This window comes from Neoarius graeffei, chromosome 11 (assembly GCF_027579695.1).
Source record: "Neoarius graeffei isolate fNeoGra1 chromosome 11, fNeoGra1.pri, whole genome shotgun sequence".
NCBI lineage: Eukaryota > Metazoa > Chordata > Actinopteri > Siluriformes > Ariidae > Neoarius > Neoarius graeffei.
In genome coordinates, this window is record NC_083579.1 from 37,591,812 (window position 1) to 37,614,851 (window position 23,040).

At 40.2% G+C, this 23,040-nt stretch overlaps 1 protein-coding gene across 2 annotated transcripts; it reads right to left on the minus strand.

Annotated features, from left to right (window-relative positions):
• Positions 1 to 9,831: 9,831 nt before the first annotated feature.
• Positions 9,832 to 21,317, minus strand: lrrc57 (leucine rich repeat containing 57). Of its 2 annotated transcripts, XM_060933807.1 has the most exons (6): positions 21,087 to 21,317; positions 20,621 to 20,724; positions 14,573 to 14,708; positions 13,803 to 14,071; positions 13,417 to 13,602; positions 9,832 to 10,943 (listed from the first exon to the last, which is right to left on the minus strand). In XM_060933807.1, exons 2-6 carry the CDS (start codon positions 20,702 to 20,704, stop codon positions 10,902 to 10,904), a joined length of 717 nt encoding a protein of 238 aa, XP_060789790.1. In that variant the 5' UTR covers positions 20,705 to 20,724; positions 21,087 to 21,317; the 3' UTR covers positions 9,832 to 10,901. The 2 variants fall into 2 exon arrangements, with proteins under 2 accessions (XP_060789790.1, XP_060789791.1); XM_060933808.1 differs by lacking the exon at positions 21,087 to 21,317 and having other exon boundaries at positions 20,621 to 21,077.
• Positions 21,318 to 23,040: the final 1,723 nt, after the last annotated feature.

Sequence of the window (23,040 nt, forward strand, 5' to 3'; positions counted from 1 at the left end):
CTGTTTTTTTTTTTTTTTTAATTGTATGATTTTTACAGAATTTAAACACAGTCTGAGAGCAGGGCAGCATCAGCAAGTACCACGCTCGTGCTGCCGCCTAATAAACATCTTATATTCACATATTGAATGTTAACACAGAAAATAGCTTCTAAATGAAGTGTTTATATTAAACATCAGAAAAACAGAAATCTGTTCATATTAAATACTTTCATTTGGAACTCTTTTAATCTGTCTAGAAAATAAATTCAGCTGAATAAAAATCCTAATACAGCAGATTATACAACAGAATTCATGTTTTAGTTCAGGAGTCATTTTACTCTTAAAGCAGTTTAAATTACTGAAAATTTCCAGAAGCAAGTTTTGCAAAAAAGGAATTTTCTAGTATTTCCTGACAGGCAAGATTTTCCTGAATGTTAGAACTTTAAACCAGGTCTCAAATTTTACTCAGTAACACTTTATAAAAAGATCTCTTTCTAATGAACTCTGAACATTTATGTTATGCTATAACTGTAGTCATTAGGCGTTATACATTAAATCACAAAAATGGTGCCTTTTATGTGCCACATGACTTGCCTGGACTTTCCACCTAACCCTGATAATGCGTTATCAACTAATGTCTTTTCATAAGTAATTTCAAGAAAGTATAGAATGCGTTCTGAACGCATTCTAACAGGTTATGGATATATTCAATGGTCATTCTACATAAAATGGTGCTTGAAAGTTTGTGAACCCTTTAGAATTTTCTAGATTTCTGCATAAATATGACCGAAAACAACATCAGATTTTCACACAAGTCCTAAAAATAGATAAAGAGAATCCAGTTAAACAAATGAGACAAAAAATATTATACTTGGTCATTTATTTATTGGGGAAAATTATCCAATATTACATATCTGCGAGTGGCAAAAGTATGTGAACCTCTAGGATTAGCAGTTAATTTGAAGGTGAAATTCGAGTCAGGTGTTTTCAATCAATGGGATGACAATCAGGTGTGAGTGGGCACCCGGTTTTATTTAAAGAACAGGGATCTATCAAAGTCTGATCTTCACAACACGTTTGTGGAAGTGTATCATGGCACGAATGAAGGAGATCTCTGAGGACCTCAAAAAAAGCGTTGTTGATGCTCATCAGGTTGGAAAAGGTTACAAAACCATCTCTAAAGAGTTTGGACTCCACCAATCCACAGTCAGGCAGAAGGAGGAAGTTCAAGATCACTGTTATCCCCCAACCCCAGGAGTGGACGAGCAACAAAGATCACTCCAAGAGCAAGGCGTGTAATAGTCGGCGAGGTCACAAAGGACCCCAGGGTAACTTCTAAGCAACTGAAGGCCTCTCTCACATTGGCTAATGTTAATGTTCATGAGTCCACCATCAGGAGAACACTGAACAACAATGGTGTGGATGACAGGGTTGCAAGGAGAAAGCCACTGCTCTCCAAAAAGAACATTGCTGCTCGTCTGCAGTTTGCTAAAGATCATGTGGACAAGCCAGAAGGCTATTGGAAAAATGTTTTGTGGACAGATGAGACCAAAATAGAACTTTTTGGTTTCAATGAGAAGTGTTATGTTTGGAGGAAGGAAAACACTGCATTCCAGCATAAGAACCTTATTTTTCTGTCGCGCTTGGCTTTTTTTGAGGCATTTCCCATGCATGAAAACTCATGAAATTTGATACACACATCAGTCATTGTAACCGCTTCTCAGCCACAGACGTTTGGCCCCGGGCATGGCCCAGGGACTTCATAGCGCCCCCTAATGTCATGGAGTCCTTGGATTGGCATATAGTTTCAGCTACGCATACCAAATTCGGTACGCATGTAGTTCGTCCCAAGACAAACAACTTTCATATATACATTGCATTAGCCACACCCAACAGGAAGTGAGGTAATTGGGCTTATACGCGTTTGGACACATGGTAATTTTTAATGTACTCCTCCTAGACGGTTCATCAGATTTATGTCAAACTTGGCAAACACGATGCCAAGATATTGCTGATGTTGAATTGCGAAGGGATTTTTGATATGTTGTAATATGTTCAAATGGCAATATTATGAATTTTAATACTTGCCACATAAACAGGAAATGTGTCATGAAGTCATAATACATTTAATGATTTGGCTGAAACCTTTCAGGTTATAAGAGAATGTGATTATTATGACATCTAGATACCCAATATGCCTGTCTGGTATAGCACCACCAACTGGCCAAGGAAAGAATAGGGTTTTGAATATGTGTGTTTTGACACATGATGAATTTTAACATGCTCCTCCTAGACGGTTCATGAGATTCATGTGAAATTTGTTATACGTGATGCCAAGATGTCACTGATATTAAATTGCGAAGGGATTTTTGATATCTTGTAATATGTTGAAATGGCCTTATGATTTTAATATCTTGCCACATAAACAGGAAACGTGTCAGAAAGCCACAGTGCATTGACTGTATGGTCAGACACTTCTTACTTCAATAGATATTATGATAACCTGACGCCCAATGGGCCTGCCTGTTATAGCGCCACCACCTGGCCAAGCAGGAAATGTGCCAGAAATTGGCAATGCCTTAACTGATTGATCTGACACTTTACAAAATATTGTGTATTATGATGATATTCACATGTGTAATTCAGATGCCTAGCCCAGCACCACCATCTGGCCAAGCAGGAAATGGGGGGGGGGAAATTTTCAATTCATTGATGGATTGATCTGAAACTTTACAAAATATTGGATATCGTGAGTCTGATGATATAACACAGGGGTTTTCAAAGTGTGGGAGAGTCAGCCCCCCTACAATTTGTGTTGTTGCTATACTTAATGTTCCATTCGTATTTTAAAAAAATGGTTGTTATACACATTTTCATTTTTTTCTTTTACACATTTTAAACATGTGCTTTTTTAAAACCACTTTTTTACACATTTTAAACATTTGTGCTTTTTAAAACTTTTTTTTACCCATTTTAAACATCTGTGCTTTTTAAAACATCTTTTTTTACACATCTTAAACATCTGTGCGTTTTTTAAAACCTCTTTTTTACACATTTATGAATGAATGAATTTGTTTTTTTATTTTATTTTCAAACATGTATAAAAATGTATGTAACTATTATACAAAAGAAAGAAACAAGAAAGTGAAAAAAAGAATAAATGAAATAAAGAGCTCAGACATTACAATACACCGCACATTGTTCAAAAAAGGAGTGGGAAGAAGTACAATACTTTTTTAATTTCCCACCCCACCCCGAAATCCAAACTACATTAATACACCTATAAAAATATATACCATATATTTACCATATGTTACCATATGTTATATATTTACCAATATATACCATATATCATGAATATCTATATAAATATATAATTACAAAAATAAATATATACTACATACTATATATATATATATATATATATATATATATATATATATATATATATACACACACACACTTCATAAATATCTATATAAATATTTAATTACAAAATTAAATATATATACTACATTCATATACACTTCATTTACACTACATTATAAACATACATTACAATATACTCTACATTTAAAACATGAGCTTTTTTTAAAACCTCTTTTTTTTTTTACACATTTTAAACATCTCACAGCATCGTTAGCGAGCACCTCTTGGCAGACAACACACTGTGGCAGTGGAGCATCTTCAGATCCAGTCCATGAAAATCCAAACTTTAAATAATCGTGGTCATACTTCCTTCTTTTTGTTGCTTGGCCCAGACTCTGTCTCCTCACTCACTGTAGCTTTAGGTACTAAAAATCGATCCATTTTAGTCTCTGGCAAAGGCTAGCTGAAGTTCGCTAAATGTCCGCAATAGTAACTTATTCTGGTTTGTTTTTCCTCACGTTGCGCCCCCCCCGAAGAACTCTGGCGCCCCCTAGGGGAGGCGCGCCCCACACTTTGAAAAGCCCTGATATACAATTCTGTGCACTCATACACACACAGTCATATGCATATTTATGCATACACACACTCTCTCACATGCACACGTAACATCTATGAGCACACTCTCTCACACACACACTTTCTCTCTCCCTCTGACAAACTGACACACACAATAATAGCGGAGCTCCAGCGGAGCACCATACCTAAGAAAAAAATGGTAAACCCATCGAGTCGATTTTTTTGTGGTGTGTACGTGTACCACCAGTCATACACACCGCCTAGCGGCCAGTGTTAGTAATTACCAGTCATACACACCGCCTAGCGGCCAGTGTTAGTAATTACCAGTCATACACACCGCCTAGCGGTCAGTGTTAGTAATTACCAGTCTCTCACACACCGCCTAGCGGCCAGTGTTAGTAATTACCAGTCATACATACCGCCTAGCGGCCAGTGTTGGTAATTACCAGTCATACACACCGCCTAGTGGCCAGTGTTGGTAATTACCAGTCATACACACCGCCTAGCGGCCAGTGTTGGTAATTACCAGTCATATATTAGTGACTTGCCGTCATTGTGCATTTTGTTGCAGATATATGAAAACTCTGCATGTACACACACACACACACACTGCAGACACAGGAAAGCTAAGATGACTTAAGATTACAGCGTGAGATAGAGATAAGGAGGAGACACGTATAGTTTTGCACATATATAAATGTACATTTTCACACCACAGAAACACACACACACACACACACACACACACACACACGTACAGTCTTTGTCTGTCTCTCATCCGTCAAGCAGTCATGGCATTTGCAACATGCACATCACCTTTGAACATTTGATGAATATATGACATGTGACTGTTTTGTTGGGTGGCGGAATGTCCTGGGTTGTGGAACCACACGTGCGAGGGCCCGTCAAGGCCGCTAGTGGCTTTAATTAGGGCCCGAGCACTGTTCGGTGCGAGACCCTATTGTTTTTTGAAGGATTATTATTATTATTAGGGCCCGAGCACCGTTCGATGCGAAGACCCTATTGTTTTCAAAGGAAAACAATAGGGTCGAGCACCGTTCGGTGCAAGACCCTATTGTTTTTCAAAGGATTATTATTATTAGGGCCCGAGCACCGTTAGGTGCGAAGACCCTATTGTTTTTCGAAGGATTATTATTATTATTATTAGGGCCCGAGCACCGTTAGGTGCGAAGATCCTATTGTTTTTCGAAGGATTCTTCTTCTCATTATTATTATTATTCTGCCGCATTTGGCCTTATTTGAGGCATTTCCCATGTACGAAAACTCATGAAATTTGATACACACATCAGTCAGTGTCATCGCTACTCAGCCACAGACTTTGGGCCCCAGGCATGGCCCAGGGACTTCATAGCGCCCCTTTTTCCATTGAAATGAATGGGTAGAACTTTGGAATGATGTCATAGGGCCATTTGGAGTGAAATTACACATGGTTATTTTTAACATACTCCTCCTAGACGGTTCATCAAATTCATGTCAAACTTGGCAAACATGATGCCAAGATATTGCTGAAGTTGAATTGCTAAGGGATTTTTGATATGTTGTAATATGTTGAAATATTATAACATAATATGCCAAGATATTGCTGAATGTTGAACTTGATATCTTGTAATATGATTCTGATACTCATTAGCCATTATGGGCCTGTCTGGTATCAGGGTTCGTACACATTTTAACCAACAAATTTCCATGACTTTTCCATGAGTTGGCCACAAGTTTCCATGACTACGCATAACTTCTAAAATGTCAATGTATGTATTAATTCTGCCTTCCGTAGAAGTCATGCATTATGTTCATTGTGACTCAGTTATTTGTACGGTAAATACTGCCACATTGTGGACTGCAACTGCAAGGTCTGCATAAGCCACGATTTCACGCACTGGAAATTTTCAACACTGGAGCCTGGGACATAATTTGTCTTTTTACAGCAAAAGAATTATAAAGAATAAATATGCATGCAAATGTGCCATCATTCAACTGTTAGCTAGCTGTCTAGTTTTGCAGATTGGAACGCAGTGCAAGGGCAGCATAGTATGTATGAAATTCATTAAACTACACGTAAAAATTATCACTGTGAAATGACAATACGCAAAATGACAAATTGTAGGATTATACAAAACAAACATTTATTTAAACCACCACTGACATAATGATTCAAACTTTCGTCGAACAACATAACATAAGCCGCCTCTCGGAGCAAAGTTAACGTCAGACCCTTAAAGTAGGGAGCTAGTCCAAATGTGCAGAGATATGCACACTTGCGTTCACCGCACTCAAATCTTGTGGCTATCTGACTATCGGGGAAACATGGCCTGGAACAACTGGGCTGTATCCTCACATGACTTGAAGGAGTAGTGAGCTTTGATTACCTTTAGCGCCCAGAATATCTCCGCAGTAAGCGAGTCATTTCTAGTCACAGCACTTGAAAGCGTTCCTTGTCTCAAAGATGAAGTGGCAGTAATGCAGGTAGATGTCGGCGTGGATGTGGGTGTCGTGTGAGGTTGAAAAAAACTGGCGATTGAGTTTGCTTGTGACTACAGCTCGGTGCTTAGCACCTTTGGCATGGCTAGTAAGAGTTGCTTCTCCCATGTTAGCTATGTCGAATATTTTACTGCACAAGACACATTTGGCTCTTCCAGGGTCCTCTACCCTCTCCAACCACGATTTGTATTTTTCGGCATGAAGCCAGACATTATTAAATGTACATTTCCCTGGCATTGTGTACTTTGTCTCTTGGCATAGTACAAGCCACGCGATCTGATCTAAAGACTGAGGGAAGTTTACATTGCATCTAGGCAACGCACGTCACACGTGATATGAACAGTGGCCGGAGAGGGGGAAAAAGCGGATCAGTAATGATCTCCGCACTGGCCGGTTAATCAAATCAAAATGCACGATTTTCTTATTATAAAAGTTATTTACAATATACAATAACCAATTTTAAATCACATTGTCTGTTCACAAAGGAAGGTGGATAAATTCCATAACTTTTCCAGGGTGCTCGTGTTTCCAGGAGTATTGCAGTCCTGGAAAACAATATAAAATCACATTCCATAACTTTTCCAGGTTTTCCATGACCGTACGAACCCTGTGGTATAGCGCCACCAACTGGCCAAGGAAAGAATAGGGTTTTGAATACGTGTGTTTTGACACATGATGAATTTTAACATGCTCCTCCTAGACGGTTCATGAGATTCATGTGAAATTTGTTATACGTGATGCCAAGATGTCGCTGATATTAAATTGCGAAGGGATTTTTGATATCTTGTAATATGTTGAAATGGCCTTATGATTTTAATATCTTGCCACATAAATAGGAAACGAGTCAGAAAGCCACAGTGCATTGACTGTATGGTCGGACACGTCTTACTTCAATAGATATTATGATTATTATGATAACCTGACGCCCAATGGGCCTGCCTGTTATAGCGCCACCACCTGGCCAAGCAGGAAATGTGCCAGAAATTGGCAATGCCTTAACTGATTGATCTGACACTTTACAAAATATTGTGTGTTATGATTGTGATGACATTCACATGTAATTCAGATGCCTAGCACAGCGCCACCATCTGGCTAAGCAGGAAATGGGGGGAAAAATGTTCAATTCATTGATGGATTGATCTGAAACTTTACAAAATATTGGATATCGTGAGTCTGATGATGTATACAATTCTGTGCACACTCATATGCATACACACGTATGCACTCACATGCACACGCAACATCTATGAGCACACTCACACACAAACTCACTCACTCTCTCTCGCCCTCTGACAAACAGACACACACACACACACACACACACACACAAAATAACAGCGGAGCTCCAGCGGAGCACCATACCTAAGAAAAAATGGTAAACCCATCGAGTCGATTTTTTGTGGTTTGTCCGTGTACCACCAGTCATACACAACACCTAGTGGTCAGTGTTGGTAATTACCAGTCATACACACTGCCTAGTGGTCAGTGTTAGTAATTACCAGTCATACACACCGCCTAGTAGTCTCATCTCATCTCATTATCTCTAGCCGCTTTATCCTGTTCTACAGGGTCGCAGGCAAGCTGGAGCCTATCCCAGCTGACTACGGGCGAAAGGCGGGGTACACCCTGGACAAGTCGCCAGGTCATCACAGGGCTGACACATAGACACAGACAACCATTCACACTCACACCTACGGTCAATTTAGAGTCACCAGTTAACCTAACCTGCATGTCTTTGGACTGTGGGGGAAACCGGAGCACCCGGAGGAAACCCACGTGGACACGGGGAGAACATGCAAACTCCGCACAGAAAGGCCCTCGTCGGCCACGGGGCTCGAACCCGGACCTTCTTGCTGTGAGGCGACAGTGCTAACCACTACACCACCATGCCGCCCCGCCTAGTAGTCAGTGTTAGTAATTACCAGTCTCTCACACACCACCTAGTGGCCAGTATTAGTAATTACCAGTCATACACACCGCCTAGTGGCCAGTGTTAGTAATTACCAGTCATACACACCGCCTAGTGGCCAGTGTTAGTAATTACCAGTCTCTCACACACCACCTAGTGGCCAGTATTAGTAATTACCAGTCATACACACCGCCTAGTGGCCAGTGTTAGTAATTACCAGTCTCTCACACACCGCCTAGTGGCCAGTGTTAGTAATTACCAGTCATACACACCACCTAGTGGCCAGTGCTAGCCAGTAAAGAAATAAAACAAAGGAGACTTGCTATAAGAAAATTCTACAACCCAGAAACAGATGGGAGCTCCGCTTTTAGGCAGTGCCTAAATCTATATATTAGTGACCTGCCATCATTGTGCATTTTGTTGCAGGCATATGAAAACTCTGCATGTACACACACACACACACACACACTGCAGACACAGGAAAGCTAAGATGACTTAAGATTACAGCGCGAGATAGAGATAAGGATGAGACATGTATAGTTTTGTACATATATAAATGTACATTTTCACACCACACACACAGTCTTTGTCTGTCTATCTCTCATCAGTCAAGCAGTCATGGCATTTGCAACATGCACATCACCTTTGAACATTTGATGAATATATGACATGTGACTGTTTTGTTGGGTGGCGGAATGTCCTGGGTTGCAGAACCACACGTGCGAGGGCCTGTCAAAGCTACTAGCGGCTTTAATTTTAATTGGGTTCTCTTTATCTACTTTCAGGACTTGTGAAACACATCTCAATCAGGAATTTAACCCTTTCATGCACAGTGTCCACATGTACTGTACTCACCTTCATTTAAAGCTGTTTTTACTGAAACAGAAATCAGCTCCGATTCACTCGAGAGCATCAGTGCAATTTAATAACTCCTCATTTCTGTCACACTCTAGGCTATTCGCCTTGCTATACAAATCTCAGATTAAATAATAAAATACTTTTGTGCCAGTCAAGAAACACCTTAACTTTTTCAGAATTACATTTAACTTTTATAACCTCCAAAAACCAGGTCCATCCTATGACAGTCCTGAAGTGCGTACATTATATCATAAATAATGCTAGATTTCAGAAAAGTTATTTTCTACAACTTTGGTTATCGGTGTTAAATATTTTAGACCTGATGGTTAATGGTTTTTGTTTAGAAAGACACAGGAAAGTTTAGAGCTTTATACTTTTTTTTTTACTTGTTGCATTCCTGGACATGCATCATCCATTTCAACATGTGATCTTTATAGAAAAAGTCAAAATTTATGACATGCAATCAAAAATCTATTTCAAGGTTTTTAAATAAATGTATGCATGGAAGTCTTAAGGAAATCAAGTTCTCAAAAAAATACCTGAAGCAACTGGTAACAAATTGCATAAACTCCCCAACACACACACACAGACACACACAGATGGACCATTAACTCATTATGAGCTGAATCTCATTAAACCTGTCTTTATATCTGCATTTATTATATTTATATATGACACATTTGAGCACATTAATGTTCTGACTTCAGCTGATAAATAATTTTCACATCTTGATCAGTCATGGCCACAAGATTATGGGATGTCCTTCTCTACAATGCATAAAATAAAAAGAGGCCTGAACAGGACACGGGGTGCCAATACATTTTTGCACCATGTGTTTTTGCATATATTGTAGTCGAGTTGACACATGGCTTGTTGAAGACAGAGTAAACTGTGAAGAATAAACACACATGCTTTAAAGGGTATAAGAAGCTACAGTATTAGTGTTAAGATGTTAATAAGACATTAAGAGGATTGTGTATACTTTAGTAATTTTCTGATGCCTATGTTTAACACTTAGTAAAGTGTCTTGCTTTCAACAATGTGTTTTATATTGTTTTCTTCAGCAGAGAGAGGGGGATGTGACTACTGTAGTTTCAAGTGTCATGTGACTGCATAAACCAATAAACAGATAGATAGAGATCCTGATATCCATTTTGAAAAGCAAACCGTGAACAAATAAAAATCTGAAATTTCAGCGGCATGCCTGTTTATAATAACTTAAATTGTTCATAGTTATGTATATTATACTTTTTTTGCAAAAAATTTATACATATAAATTAATATTATGTAAAATCTTTAAAGCCTCATGTCTGACTCTCTTTAGGATATATTTATTTTTGTGCACGTGTTGGACTCTGAAACCTGTATTCATAGCTGAATATATAACGCCTGTACTCCAGGGTGTGTAAAGGCATTAAAGCATGTTAGTGCAGGACTGAAGCGGTTAGGTTTTTACACTCTTTTTGTGCATTAAGACACAGGCATTAACAGGACAATGAAATTGACGAACTGTATGTTAGAATCATAATGACACCTTCAAATTATAACGTAGTGTGTTATACACTTCCAAACACATTTCCTCCCCCGATTCCTCGCTCAAGTTTTCCGTACAGCAGGAACTCAGCGCTGGAGTTTTAATGTTCATCAAAATAGTTTTCTGTTCTTTTCTGTCATGCACCCAATTACCCGTGTTTTTTTTTTTTTTTGTCCTTCATGCAAATTTCTTCTTTGTTGCCGTGAAGCGCTCCATGTACTGTGCAAAGAAAAGAAAAAAATCAATCAGTGATCAATAAAACATTTCATACTGGTGTAACAGTGATCACTGTTTTTCAGTACATCACTGGCATTGATTCAGTACTACACATATCCTGTACCTGAGAACAGTTTACACGTTTATATTTAACCTGAATGTCCAGGTCAAGGTTTAAAATGATTTTTCAGGCTTTAACTTACTTAAAATCATCATACAGCATGTGTTAAACACAGTAAATGTAAACAGTATATACAGAGCAAGAGTTCATCACCATCATTATTAATGAGACGTGTCTAAATGTATTGTAGTTTGTTTCTGCATTACTGCACTGTGACCACAAGGTGACAGCAAAATTACATTTACATCTTCTGCCTTTAAATAATTAAACTCTGTCTTACAGGAAATTGTTTAAATACAGATCTGTGGCACATTTCACCTGGACCTTTGTTACAAAATTATCGACATAAGACTTCCTCCATTTTGCTTACAAAATAATTTCTTTCATTTTATTTCACAATAGCTGCCAAACCTTTAATCAGACATGATAATTGATGCGTGTGGATTTATTAATCAGTGTGAACACAATTATGTAACTAATTTAAACCAGATATGAAATAAGAATCCATAAAGCTCATGCTTAATCTCGGACCCTAAATAAATGCACTCCTGAAGATCTCATCTCATCTCATCTCATTATCTCTAGCCGCTTTATCCTTCTACAGGGTCGCAGGCAAGCTGGAGCCTATCCCAGCTGACTATGGGCGAAAGGCGGGGTACACCCTGGACAAGTCGCCAGGTCATCACAGGGCTGACACATAGACACAGACAACCATTCACACTCACATTCACACCTACGGTCAATTTAGAGTCACCAGTTAACCTAACCTGCATGTCTTTGGACTGTGGGGGAAACCGGAGCACCCGGAGGAAACCCACGCGGACACGGGGAGAACATGCAAACTCCGCACAGAAAGGCCCTTGCCGGCCACGGGGCTCGAACCCAGGACCTTCTTGCTGTGAGGCGACAGCGCTAACCACTACACCACCGTGCCGCCCACTCCTGAAGATTATTAAAAAAAAAAAAAAAAAAAAAAAAAGCCCATAGTTGCCATGGCGATACTGTATCGTATGCATTTTACACTGGGTGGATATAAGCTGGATATAAACTGTGTGGATATAAAACAGCTTAATTTGTGCACATGTGTCATGCAGTGATGCTTTTAATAAACTTGAACTTGATTGTCTGAGAACAGAGATAATATTCAAAGCAATACAGAACTGAATATCAGCACAGAGAGACTGATTTTAATTAAATATAAAATATAATTCAGAAATTATGATTCCAGACTCCTCCTGAATGTGTTCCTCTTTATCCTTGTTGCTATTACTTTGGAAAAATTCAGTCCAAATTTGGCTTTTTGTTTCAGAAATAAACCCTGATCTTCTCCGTTTTACTTTTAAACATTCAGTGTTTACACTCAGCCTCAGAGAGAGAGAAAGTCCGTTTATGGGTGTGGCCTGTGCAGTTCTTTAACATTCTGACTGGTCAGGGTGGCAGCCTGAAAGGTGTAAAATCATTATTATCCTGAAAAACTACGATCCATAGGGTGTTAAATTAGCGGATTATTTGGTGCTTTAGCCTTCCGCATGTTCCACGTATTTAAAAAAAAAAAAAAAAAAAGTGTTAAATTATGATGAAGCAGCTTTTTGTTTTTATTTACCACAGACCTGGAACACGAGCATTAATCACTCATTCAGGCTCTGTTTATCACTGATAAAAACAACAACATTTATTAACTTTAGCTTCTAATTAATTTGAAATATTTGCCTTACTTTTACTGGCATGTTACTTTTAGATTATTTTACTGCAATTTTATTCTTTTTATATATACACATTTTATGTAATCTTTATCATTATGTTTTATTTTTCTCTGTTTTTTTTAAACATTTTAAATATATGAAAAATGCTACTTGAGTAAAATGTATTATATTTTTATTATAATAATTAATGTATTATAATATAAGGGCCGTCTTATCAACCGACTTGGTAATAAGAGTTTCAGTTATCTGTGGTTTATTACTGCAGGCCGAAAATATTAAGTGGAACCATCAGAATCCCGTTCATGAGAGAAAGAGACCACATTCACATAGCGTTTATTACAGAATATTGTTCAAATTGTTTTATCATTAGTTACTGTTGTCATACTGTGTGTAATAATTAAACTTTATCATAGGTATATATGTACATGGAAAAACAAGCTTTAGATACGTTTCATGACTATACACCATTTCAGTATCAGTGTTAGACCTTGGAATGATAGAAAAACTTTTCATCCCTGCAGGACTTTAATGCTCGCTTCCTGTTTTTCAAAAAAAGACAGTGACATCAGCCATAACAACCAACAAATCATGTTGCTCCACATCTATTTATGCTGTGTGTGTGAGAGAGAGAGAGAGAGAGAGAGAGACTTACCTTTTCATACCCGTCGAGGTCGCGCAGCTTCTTCACCTCAAACAGGTTTCCCTCAACAGAGAGCAGAGCCACATTGGAGTGTGTGAGGATGGAGGAGGGGATGGAGGAAAGTTCCAGACAGTTCTCCTCTAACCTGAGCACCTTCAGTCTCGGACAGCGAGAAACCTCCGGAGACAGAGCTGAGATCTGAAACACCTCAGCGTCAGTCACTACAGAGCCACAGCCAGATTAAAGCGCAAACGCAGACAGCTAGCTGATTTACTCTTGAGTAAGAAGTAGTAATATTATTAATTATTCATATTAAGTCATGTAAACAATATTTTTTCCAACGAACAAATACCAAGAGGCCGTGCTTGTGATACGAGTAATAAAGTGAGCACACTGACCTGGTTCTGGTTGAGGTTGATCTCGATGGCCTGCAGCTCAGACACCTCATCAGGAATGGCCTGTATGCGGTTTTTGGACAAGTCGAGGACGTCGAGCTGACGCAGGGAGCCGAGTCTGCTGGGAAATTCTCTGAACTGATTGGCTGAGAGACTGAGTGTACGCAGAGCTTTGAGCTGAGAGAACGAGGCAGGGAGCTGAGTGAGCTGGTTACTGTTTAACACCAACGTCTCCAACTTCCTCAGCTTCCCCATCTCAGCAGGGAGACTGGCTGTAGAAACACACACAGTTTTATAAAGTCATTTTATAAATCAGCTAATAAATAAGTACACGGGCGGCACGGTGGTGTAGTGGTTAGCGCTGTCGCCTCACAGCAAGAAGGTCCTGGGTTCGAGCCCCGGGGCCGGCGAGGGCCTTTCTGTGTGGAGTTTGCATGTTCTCCCCGTGTCCGCGTGGGTTTCCTCCGGGTGCTCCGGTTTCCCCCACAGTCCAAAGACATGCAGGTTAGGTTAACTGGTGACTCTAAATTGACCGTGAGTGTGAATGGTTGTCTGTGTCTATGTGTCAGCCCTGTGATGACCTGGCGACTTGTCCAGGGTGTACCCCGCCTTTCGCCCGTAGTCAGCTGGGATAGGCTCCAGCTTGCCTGCGACCCTGTAGAAGGATAAAGCGGCTAGAGATAATGAGATGAGATGAGAAATAAGTACACTTACTCCTTTGTTAACTGATTCATGCTGACGTGTTAATGTGTAATAAACAAACGGGTTCTCACTCAGGCGGTTGCTGCTGATGGTCAGACTCTTCAGCTGCTGGAAGTTTCCTATAAACACAGGCAGCGTCTCGATTTTGTTGTTGGACAAGTCGACAGTGCGCAGATTTCCACTGAGCCGCTGTAACTCTTCTGGAAACTGCACATCACAAATCAGGAAATACTCAAGTGTATAACATCCTGTCCATACGGTCATACAACACACAGCTATAACACACAACTCCACACACACATCAGCGTCACGTCACATAATATTACATTAGCAGGTTAGTTCAGGTGATGAGAAGTCCAGCTGGGGCGGCACGGTGGTGTAGTGGTTAGCGCTGTCGCCTCACAGCAAGAAGGTCCTGGGTTCGAGCCCTGGGGCCGGCGAGGGCCTTTCTGTGTGGAGTTTGCATGTTCTCCCCGTGTCCGCGTGGGTTTCCTCCGGGTGCTCCGGTTTCCCCCACAGTCCAAAGACATGCAGGTTAGGTTAACTGGTGACTCTAAATTGACCGTAGGTGTGAATGTGAATGGTTGTCTGTGTCTATGTGTCAGCCCTGTGATGACCTGGCGACTTGTCCAGGGTGTACCCCGCCTTTCGCCCATAGTCAGCTGGGATAGGCTCCAGCTTGCCTGCGACCCTGTAGAAGGATAAAGCGGCTAGAGATAATGAGATGAGATGAGAAGTCCAGCTGTGTTCAGTCTGATTATTTGACTCAGTTCAGCAATACAGTTGACTCTGGACACACCAGGATATTCTGGACCGGTGGAAATGGGTTGTTTAAATAAACCAGAACATTGTGGATGAGGGAAAAATCTCAAAACATCTAGTTTTGAAGTTCAGCACATTGGGTCTTCCTTTGGCAACAGAATAGTCATATTTTCCCCAAATTATATAGGATATATAGGATCATTTAGGCTACGTTCACACTGCAGGCTGAAGTGACTCAAATCCGATCTTTTCGCCCATATGTGACCTGTATCCGATCTTTTATTGACAATATGAACGACACAGATCCGATTTTTTCAAATCCGACCCAGGCCGTTTGGATATGTGGTGCTAATTCCGATTCCTATCCGCTCATTTCATATGCGACTTCAGTCTGAACCGCCAGGTCGCATTCATCCGACTTACACGTCATCAACAAGCCACAAACGTCACTATTCTGCGCTGAAGTAGGCAGCGGGTCTCTCAAAAAAGTTACAACAACATGGCGCATAATCACGGGCGCAGATAGAGGGTGGGACGAGTCATATTTAAATTCACCTTGTTCGGTCCCCCCCACTTATAGGGAGGAAAAAACGTCTATGCTGTCTTTCTTTGCATAAGGCAAACCTCACGGAAAAATCAAAAGACTAATTACCATTCGGTTTATTGAGGTGCACAGCAGTATATAGTTGCAACAACTCACATAAAACAAAACAAAGACTGATATTCGGTTGGTTGAGCTGCGCAGACTGCACAGGTTGCGAGCTCGAGCTTGGTTGCTATGGTTACTAACAACAAGTTTGACAGGCATATCGGGGTTGGGGTTGGTTTGCTGGCAGCTTTGTCCCCCCCAGTTCAAAAAACGTATCTGCGCCCCTGCGCATGACATCAATGCGAGGGACGCTTCGGGCTGTGAAGGTTCTGAATCTTCTCAATGGAAGGACGCAGAGGTTAGGGAGCTGATTTCCATTTGGGGGGATGCAGCTATTCAAGCTAGATTGGATGAGTCATACCGCAACCGGGCGGTTTTACTTCCGTAAACACTGGCCATGCTCACTGCGTGTGACGTCGTCGTATCCTGCAGTGCGCATGCGGAACACTTTTAGGTCGCTTTTCGTTCATACTGAGGATCACATACAAGTCGCATATATTTGTTAATGTGAACGACCTCACAAAAAAATCGGATTTCACAAAAAAATCGGAATTGAGCATTAAGCCTTGCAGTGTGAACGTAGCGTTACAGTACTGTGCAAAAGTCTTAGGGACCCTATTTTTTTTTCATACAATCTTTGCTATAGATTTCTATTTTATGACTTCTACATGATCGAGTCAGCACAAAATTAAATGTTTCAGGAAAAATAGTTGGTATCTGATTAGCATAAGAGAGCACTTTTCAGATTTTTAAAAAAAAAAGAAAACATAATGAAGGCTACTGGGTTTTGGTGCAAAATGAAGAAGCGAGTGTGACAGTCAAATGGCCCTTTTCCACTACCCTTTTTCAGCTCACTTCAGCTCGCTTCAGCCCGACACGGCTCGCGTTTCGACTACCAAAAACCAGCACGACTCAGCTCGCTTCAGCCCTGCTTAGCCCCTAAAACTCGCACCGTTTTGGAGTGGGGCTGAAGCAAGCCAAACCGTGCCGACTGAGGTTGGGGGCGTGAGCAGACACTCCCCTGTGCACTGATTGGTGAGGAGGCGTGTCCTCACATGCCCACACACGCCCCGCGAGCGCGCTGGGATCTGTAAACACCGCAAACCCGGAAGGAGAATAATTATGAATTACGAGAATTTCTGAAGCCTTATGCGCCTCGCCTCATCTATATGCTCTTGCCAGTATCTGTTGGCGTTGTCGGTGACAACAAGCCACAGCACCAAGACCAGCAACACTAACGACTCCATGTCCTCCATGTTTATTGTTTACTATCCGGGTCGTGAGACTACCGCTTAAAAGCTCACTGAATCAGTGACATACAGAGCATCGTGGACGAGTTCGCGGAGCGCAAGGCTCGTCGTATGCCCTTCAAATAATGCGCGCAGTAGGCTATTGATGTTTTATTATGAGCCATGTACAGTATGTCACCTAATGTTTTTTTGTTTCTGAGTTACATGTTCGTTTGAAGGACTTAATGTACAAAATAACATAGTTGCACCCCGTAGTGTTGAAATTGGTAAACACAGTGCATTCAGTGAGGTTTGCACCGCCCTCCTTTTATTTCTGACTCTTCCTGTCACTGCTGCAACCTCTGAGCGCTCATTCGTATGCCCTTCAAATAATGTGCGCAGTATAGGCTATTGATGTTTTATTATGAGCCATGTACAGTATCCTAATGTTTTTTGTTTCTGAGTTACATGTTCGTTTGAAGGACTTGATGTACTAAATAACATAGTTGCACCCGGTAGTGTTGAAATTGGTAAACACCGCAGTTGCGGACATTTTGTAGCCTAAAATTATGTTATGATAAGCTTTAATAAAGGGCCCGGTCATTTGCCCCGCCCCCGGCCCGGCTCTGACTTGTTCCGCCACTGTCACTGATGTCACTGTTTGCGCTGCTTAACGACATCACGTGACGTCCACCCACTTTCGCTAACTCCACCCAATGTGTCCACCCACTTCCAGCCAGCACGGTTCAGCGCGGTTGTAGTCGAAATGCAACTCCAACAACCCCGCTCAGCCCGACTCAGCTCGACTCGGCACGGCACGGCTCAGCCGCGTTTGTAGTGGAAAAGCGGCAAAAGTGTCCAGAAGAACTGTGGCTGGTTCTGTAAGATGCTCAGTAAAACCTACAGCTCATTTCCTTATAGAACTGCACTCATTGTACCTGAGACTACTATTTTTCTTAAAGCAAAGGGTCGTCTCACACCAAATATTGACTTTGTTTCATTTATGATGGTTTACTGCTGTTTATAGTATTTTTTTTTTAATGTTGAATTTCATTATTTTTAAGCTATTTTTGGCCGACAGCATTTCTTTCCATGTGCCCAAAACTTTTGCACACTACTGTATATAAGATCATCTAAATCAGTAGAACTAATCTAAATACATAATTGTCTAAACTCAACAGAAAAAAAAAATTTATTTTCTGTTTGTCCACTTTGTAACAGTGCATTATCTTAAACTCAAGTCTGAAGAAGACGTTAAGCTCCACCCACTTCATCACCACATTAAGTGTGTGTCACTTAACATATTCTGACAAACACATCAATTTCCATTATAAACCTTATCTTATAAACCACACCAACAAGAATGCATTAAAAGCAGTCTGTATTTTTAAACCATTTTTCCTCAAAATGAAAAGCTGCATTTATATATTCAGAAGCAAAAATCTCAGTTTCTAGATGCACTCTTGAAATTTCACATTAATTATAAGCTTACTACAAAGAGATTTCCTCAAAGTTGTTGGATTTTTATTGCATTATACACTAAAAAACAACAAAAAAACCCAAACAAAAACCTCATAGAGCAGCAGCTACAATTAATTAGACAGTCCATAATTATCAACACCTTTTCAAATTTACCAATAAAAAAAAAAAAAAAAAAAAATCTTACAAAGGTGAGTTTTAGTTACTACAGTTATTATTGGTTAATTAATGAACTGGAAGACCTGCCTCATCCTTTGACCTGGACGTTATCATCGCAGGTGAGCATGGTGGAAAGATCATGGGCATGTTTTTACTTAAATTCACCAATATTTCATGATCTCCTTGTTGGAACCTACTTTGTTTCTTACTCTTTCATTTGATAGTCGCCATTTTGTATATAAACGCGCGTTTGCATGAGGTGTCAATAATAGTGATCACTTTCACCGGTGTCCACCATTACCGACACCCTGTAGAATTTCTGATTCATAACAGAATGGAATGTTTATAGAGTATTTGGAATCTTATTGCAATAAATAGAATTAGACCAGAATTAAATTCCTAGCATATAAAAAAAATGACATACTTGAAATATTCGGATTTTTCTATTTCATTCAGAATTTTTTTTTGCAGTTTGTTGTAAATATCTACCACATATTACAATATCAGTAGACATTTTATATTTTTCGATGTAAAAATATAAAGTTTTGGTTCGAGGAATGACATGCGACCTTTGATCTGGATTTTCATGTGGTTATGATATCAGCTGCATTTATTGGTAAACTACAAAACTAAATTAAAACAACACGACGATTGATTCACAAAACGTGATCTACGAAAATACTTAGAAAGTGGGTAGAAAGTGGGACAAAAAGATTTTGACGCAGGTTAAACAATATCAGTTCATTTGTTTACAAACATCAGAATTACTTCCTCATTTACGTCAGCACCAACATCGATATATTTATATAAAAATATATTTTCTACTAAATATGAGTCTATGTAAAACAAATTTTAAATAAAAACTATGTTTTGTTAACTTAATACCACATAGCAATTTAAAAATAAATAAATAAACTGGATGTCGGGCGGCACGGTGGTGTAGTGGTTAGTGCTGTTGCCTCACAGCAAGAAGGTCCGGGTTCGAGCCCCGTGGCCGGCGAGGGCCTTTCTGTGCGGAGTTTGCATGTTCTCCCCGTGTCCGCGTGGGTTTCCTCCGGGTGCTCCGGTTTCCCCCACAGTCCAAAGACATGCAGGTTAGGTTAACTGGTGACTCTAAATTGACCGTAGGTGTGAATGAGAGTGTGAATGGTTGTCTGTGTCTATGTGTCAGCCCTGTGATGACCTGGCGACTTGTCCAGGGTGTACCCCGCCTTTCGCCCGTAGTCAGCTGGGATAGGTTCCAGCTTGCCTGCGACCCTGTAGAACAGGATAAAGCGGCTAGAGATAACGAGATGAGATGAATCTGGATGTCGATAATTGTGGAATGGTGTTGATAACTATGGACAAAGGTGTCGATAATTGTGGAATGGTGTTGCGTGATCTGATACGCTAAGTAACTGGGAATCAACTCTGTTTTTTTGCCAGTGGAAGTTTGAGTAATTATTCATGCACAGTTTACGTATTGTCTATTTTTGCAACAGCCAAAAGCTCGTTAAGGTGTCGATAACTGTACTTTCCTGATTAAATAATAAAAAGTCATTTTCCAACAAACTTTTCTGTCAAGGTTTTCCTCTCGGGAGTTACAGGGAAAGGAACATTTTAAGTTTAACAGCATCCAATGACTTTTTGGTTTGATGAAGTGTGCAAAATAAATTAATCGGGTTTAAATATTTAAACTAAACCAAACCTCATTTGCATAAATAAAAGTAGATTCTTGAACAAGTTACAGGACAAAAAAAAAACTTGTAAGAAAATCAGCAATCAGTTGGTGAGGATTGTTGTGATGTCTTATTTTTCTTTAAAAAATGTAGTGAGTAATAATCTGAGTATTGTTTGTTTACCTCCTGCAGGTTTTTGCCCGTTAACTGAAACACTCCGGTTTTTTGTGAGGTCTCCAGATGAGCTGTGAGAGCGCTGTTCCCCATTTACACTGCCTCTCTTTACTCTACAACAATAAACACACAGTTTTATTTAACTTTTACACACTCACTCCTGTACCCTCTCAGTACCTCACTGACTGGATTTACAGAGGCTTATTTACATGGGCCGTGTCCCCAATGTCTGTTAAGTGCCTATGCGCACCCTATGTAGTGTGTATGATAATGGTAGCTGTAGCGCGCTACTTGTTAATCAGAACGCCATTTGAGATACCGCTAACAACAGTTACAATTTCAACAGCGAGAAGTTGCGACACTACAAAACCACCTAACATCATTAAACACAATTATCTAAATTACAAATCACATCTAAACAGTAACCGAAGTCAACAACTTCTTTACTTGGAAAATAATAATAGCATTTTCCTACCTAGCTAGCTAGTTAGCCAGCTAAGCTATCTGCAGTAGCAAAACTAATCCAGAAGTAATCCGGTTACGGAAAACAAACTGAGTGTACAAGTTCACTAAACACAGCAAATTTCACTTTAACTCAGGCCTGGCAGGAAAAAATATCTTCCAAAAATGATTAAAGCTTGGATATAATACAACACTAGAGTACGGAAGATGCTAGCACACTCCCTGACATACAGACCGGAGCTGTGGGGTTTATTTTTTTCAAATCCCGCCTCCTTTGCCTAAATTGGCTAGTAGCGCTAAAGTCAGCTCGCTGATTGGACGGTTGTGGCAGATTGAGTAACAGCTGACGTTAAATAAGACGGAAGTTGTCAGGATATGGGTAGGGGAAAAAAACTAGTCTGTGGGCGGCATCAGAGAAATCAGCTTTGTTCGTAAACGCTAATCCAGCAGGCGGCGCTGCAGGGTGGAATAAGATTCAAAGACTTTTTGTTGTCAGTTCCATAGATATACATAGAAGACTAGATGCCTCGTCCCCGTTGCCCGTCAACGAAGTCGAACGTCCGCACATGGCGGCCATCTTACCTCAGACAGCTGGCTTACCCATTACATTGTGTTGGTAGCGATATGTACTTTTCAGATGACCGTAACTTCCTCAAATTTCAATCGATATTCAAACGGTTTGGTTTGTTATATAAAAAAACAAACAAACGGAAGTATGTATCTATGATATTAATGATGAATAATCATTTTATGTTTAAAAAAAATACATGCTGAAATTCCTATGCTGTGAGAAGTCTAACACTGCATACTTATGGATAACTGCGGCCTTAGGACAAATAACCATACAATTTATTTCCAATTTTTAGTGAAAATATTTTTACGTGATAGGGCCATAGGGGGCATGTTCTCCCCGTGTCCGTGTGGGTTTCCTCCGGGTGCTCCGGTTTCCCCCACAGTCCAAAGACATGCAGGTTAGGTTAACTGGTGACTCTAAATTGACCGTAGGTGTGAATGTGAGTGTGAATGGTTGTCTGTGTCTATGTGTCAGCCCTGTGATGACCTGGCGACTTGTCCAGGGTGTACCCCGCCTTTCGCCCGTAGTCAGCTGGGATAGGCTCCAGCTTGCCTGCGACCCTGTAGAACAGGATAAAGCGGCTAGGGATAATGAGATGAGATGAGATGAGATAATGAGATAATGAGATGAGATGAGATGAGATGAGATGAGATGAGGGCCATAGGGGAAGCTAAAGTTAAATAAACAGCTTACTCACTTACAACCTCACACCCAAATGTAACAATACAGTAGGATACTGTTGTCCTAGCCCGGCTACTCATATCAGGAACTGTATTGGACATTATTTCACTAAGTAAATAACGCTACCGATTATCCTTAAAAAAATGATGTATTATCTTACTGGTGAAAGGTGATCCCGCGTGCCCTACTTTCCAGACATCGCCGGTTCGAGCAACCGAAAGCCACGCAGAAGTCTGGCATCTCGTCACAGTCAGTAATTTAATTTCCTCTAGAAATCATAATGTAAGTTGTTTTAAATTAACCAACCCGAAAATGAAAACCATGTGCAAGTGCAACTTCAGTTATTGAAAATATTATCTCATGACCTTCCATGTAAAATTACTTGGTGCTACAAGCTAGCCTAGCATGAAACACAACTTTGACAAAGCTGCAGTAAGTCGTTTTTGAAGAGAAAAGGTACGATTTTAGCATGTTCAAGCACCCAGAATTACAACCACATTAATAATGTTTTAAGAAATCAAACCATTTGTATATACATCAAAATTTCAGCGAGATAAGAGTATAAACATTTAAGCATCTCAATGGTCTTACCTCAGTGTACCGCAAATTCTGTGGAAAAGCTTGCCTGTGGTAAGATGGCCGCCCTGTGCGGACGTTCTGGAATACGCGGTGAGGCATCTAGTCTTCTATGTATATCTATGGTCAGTTCACT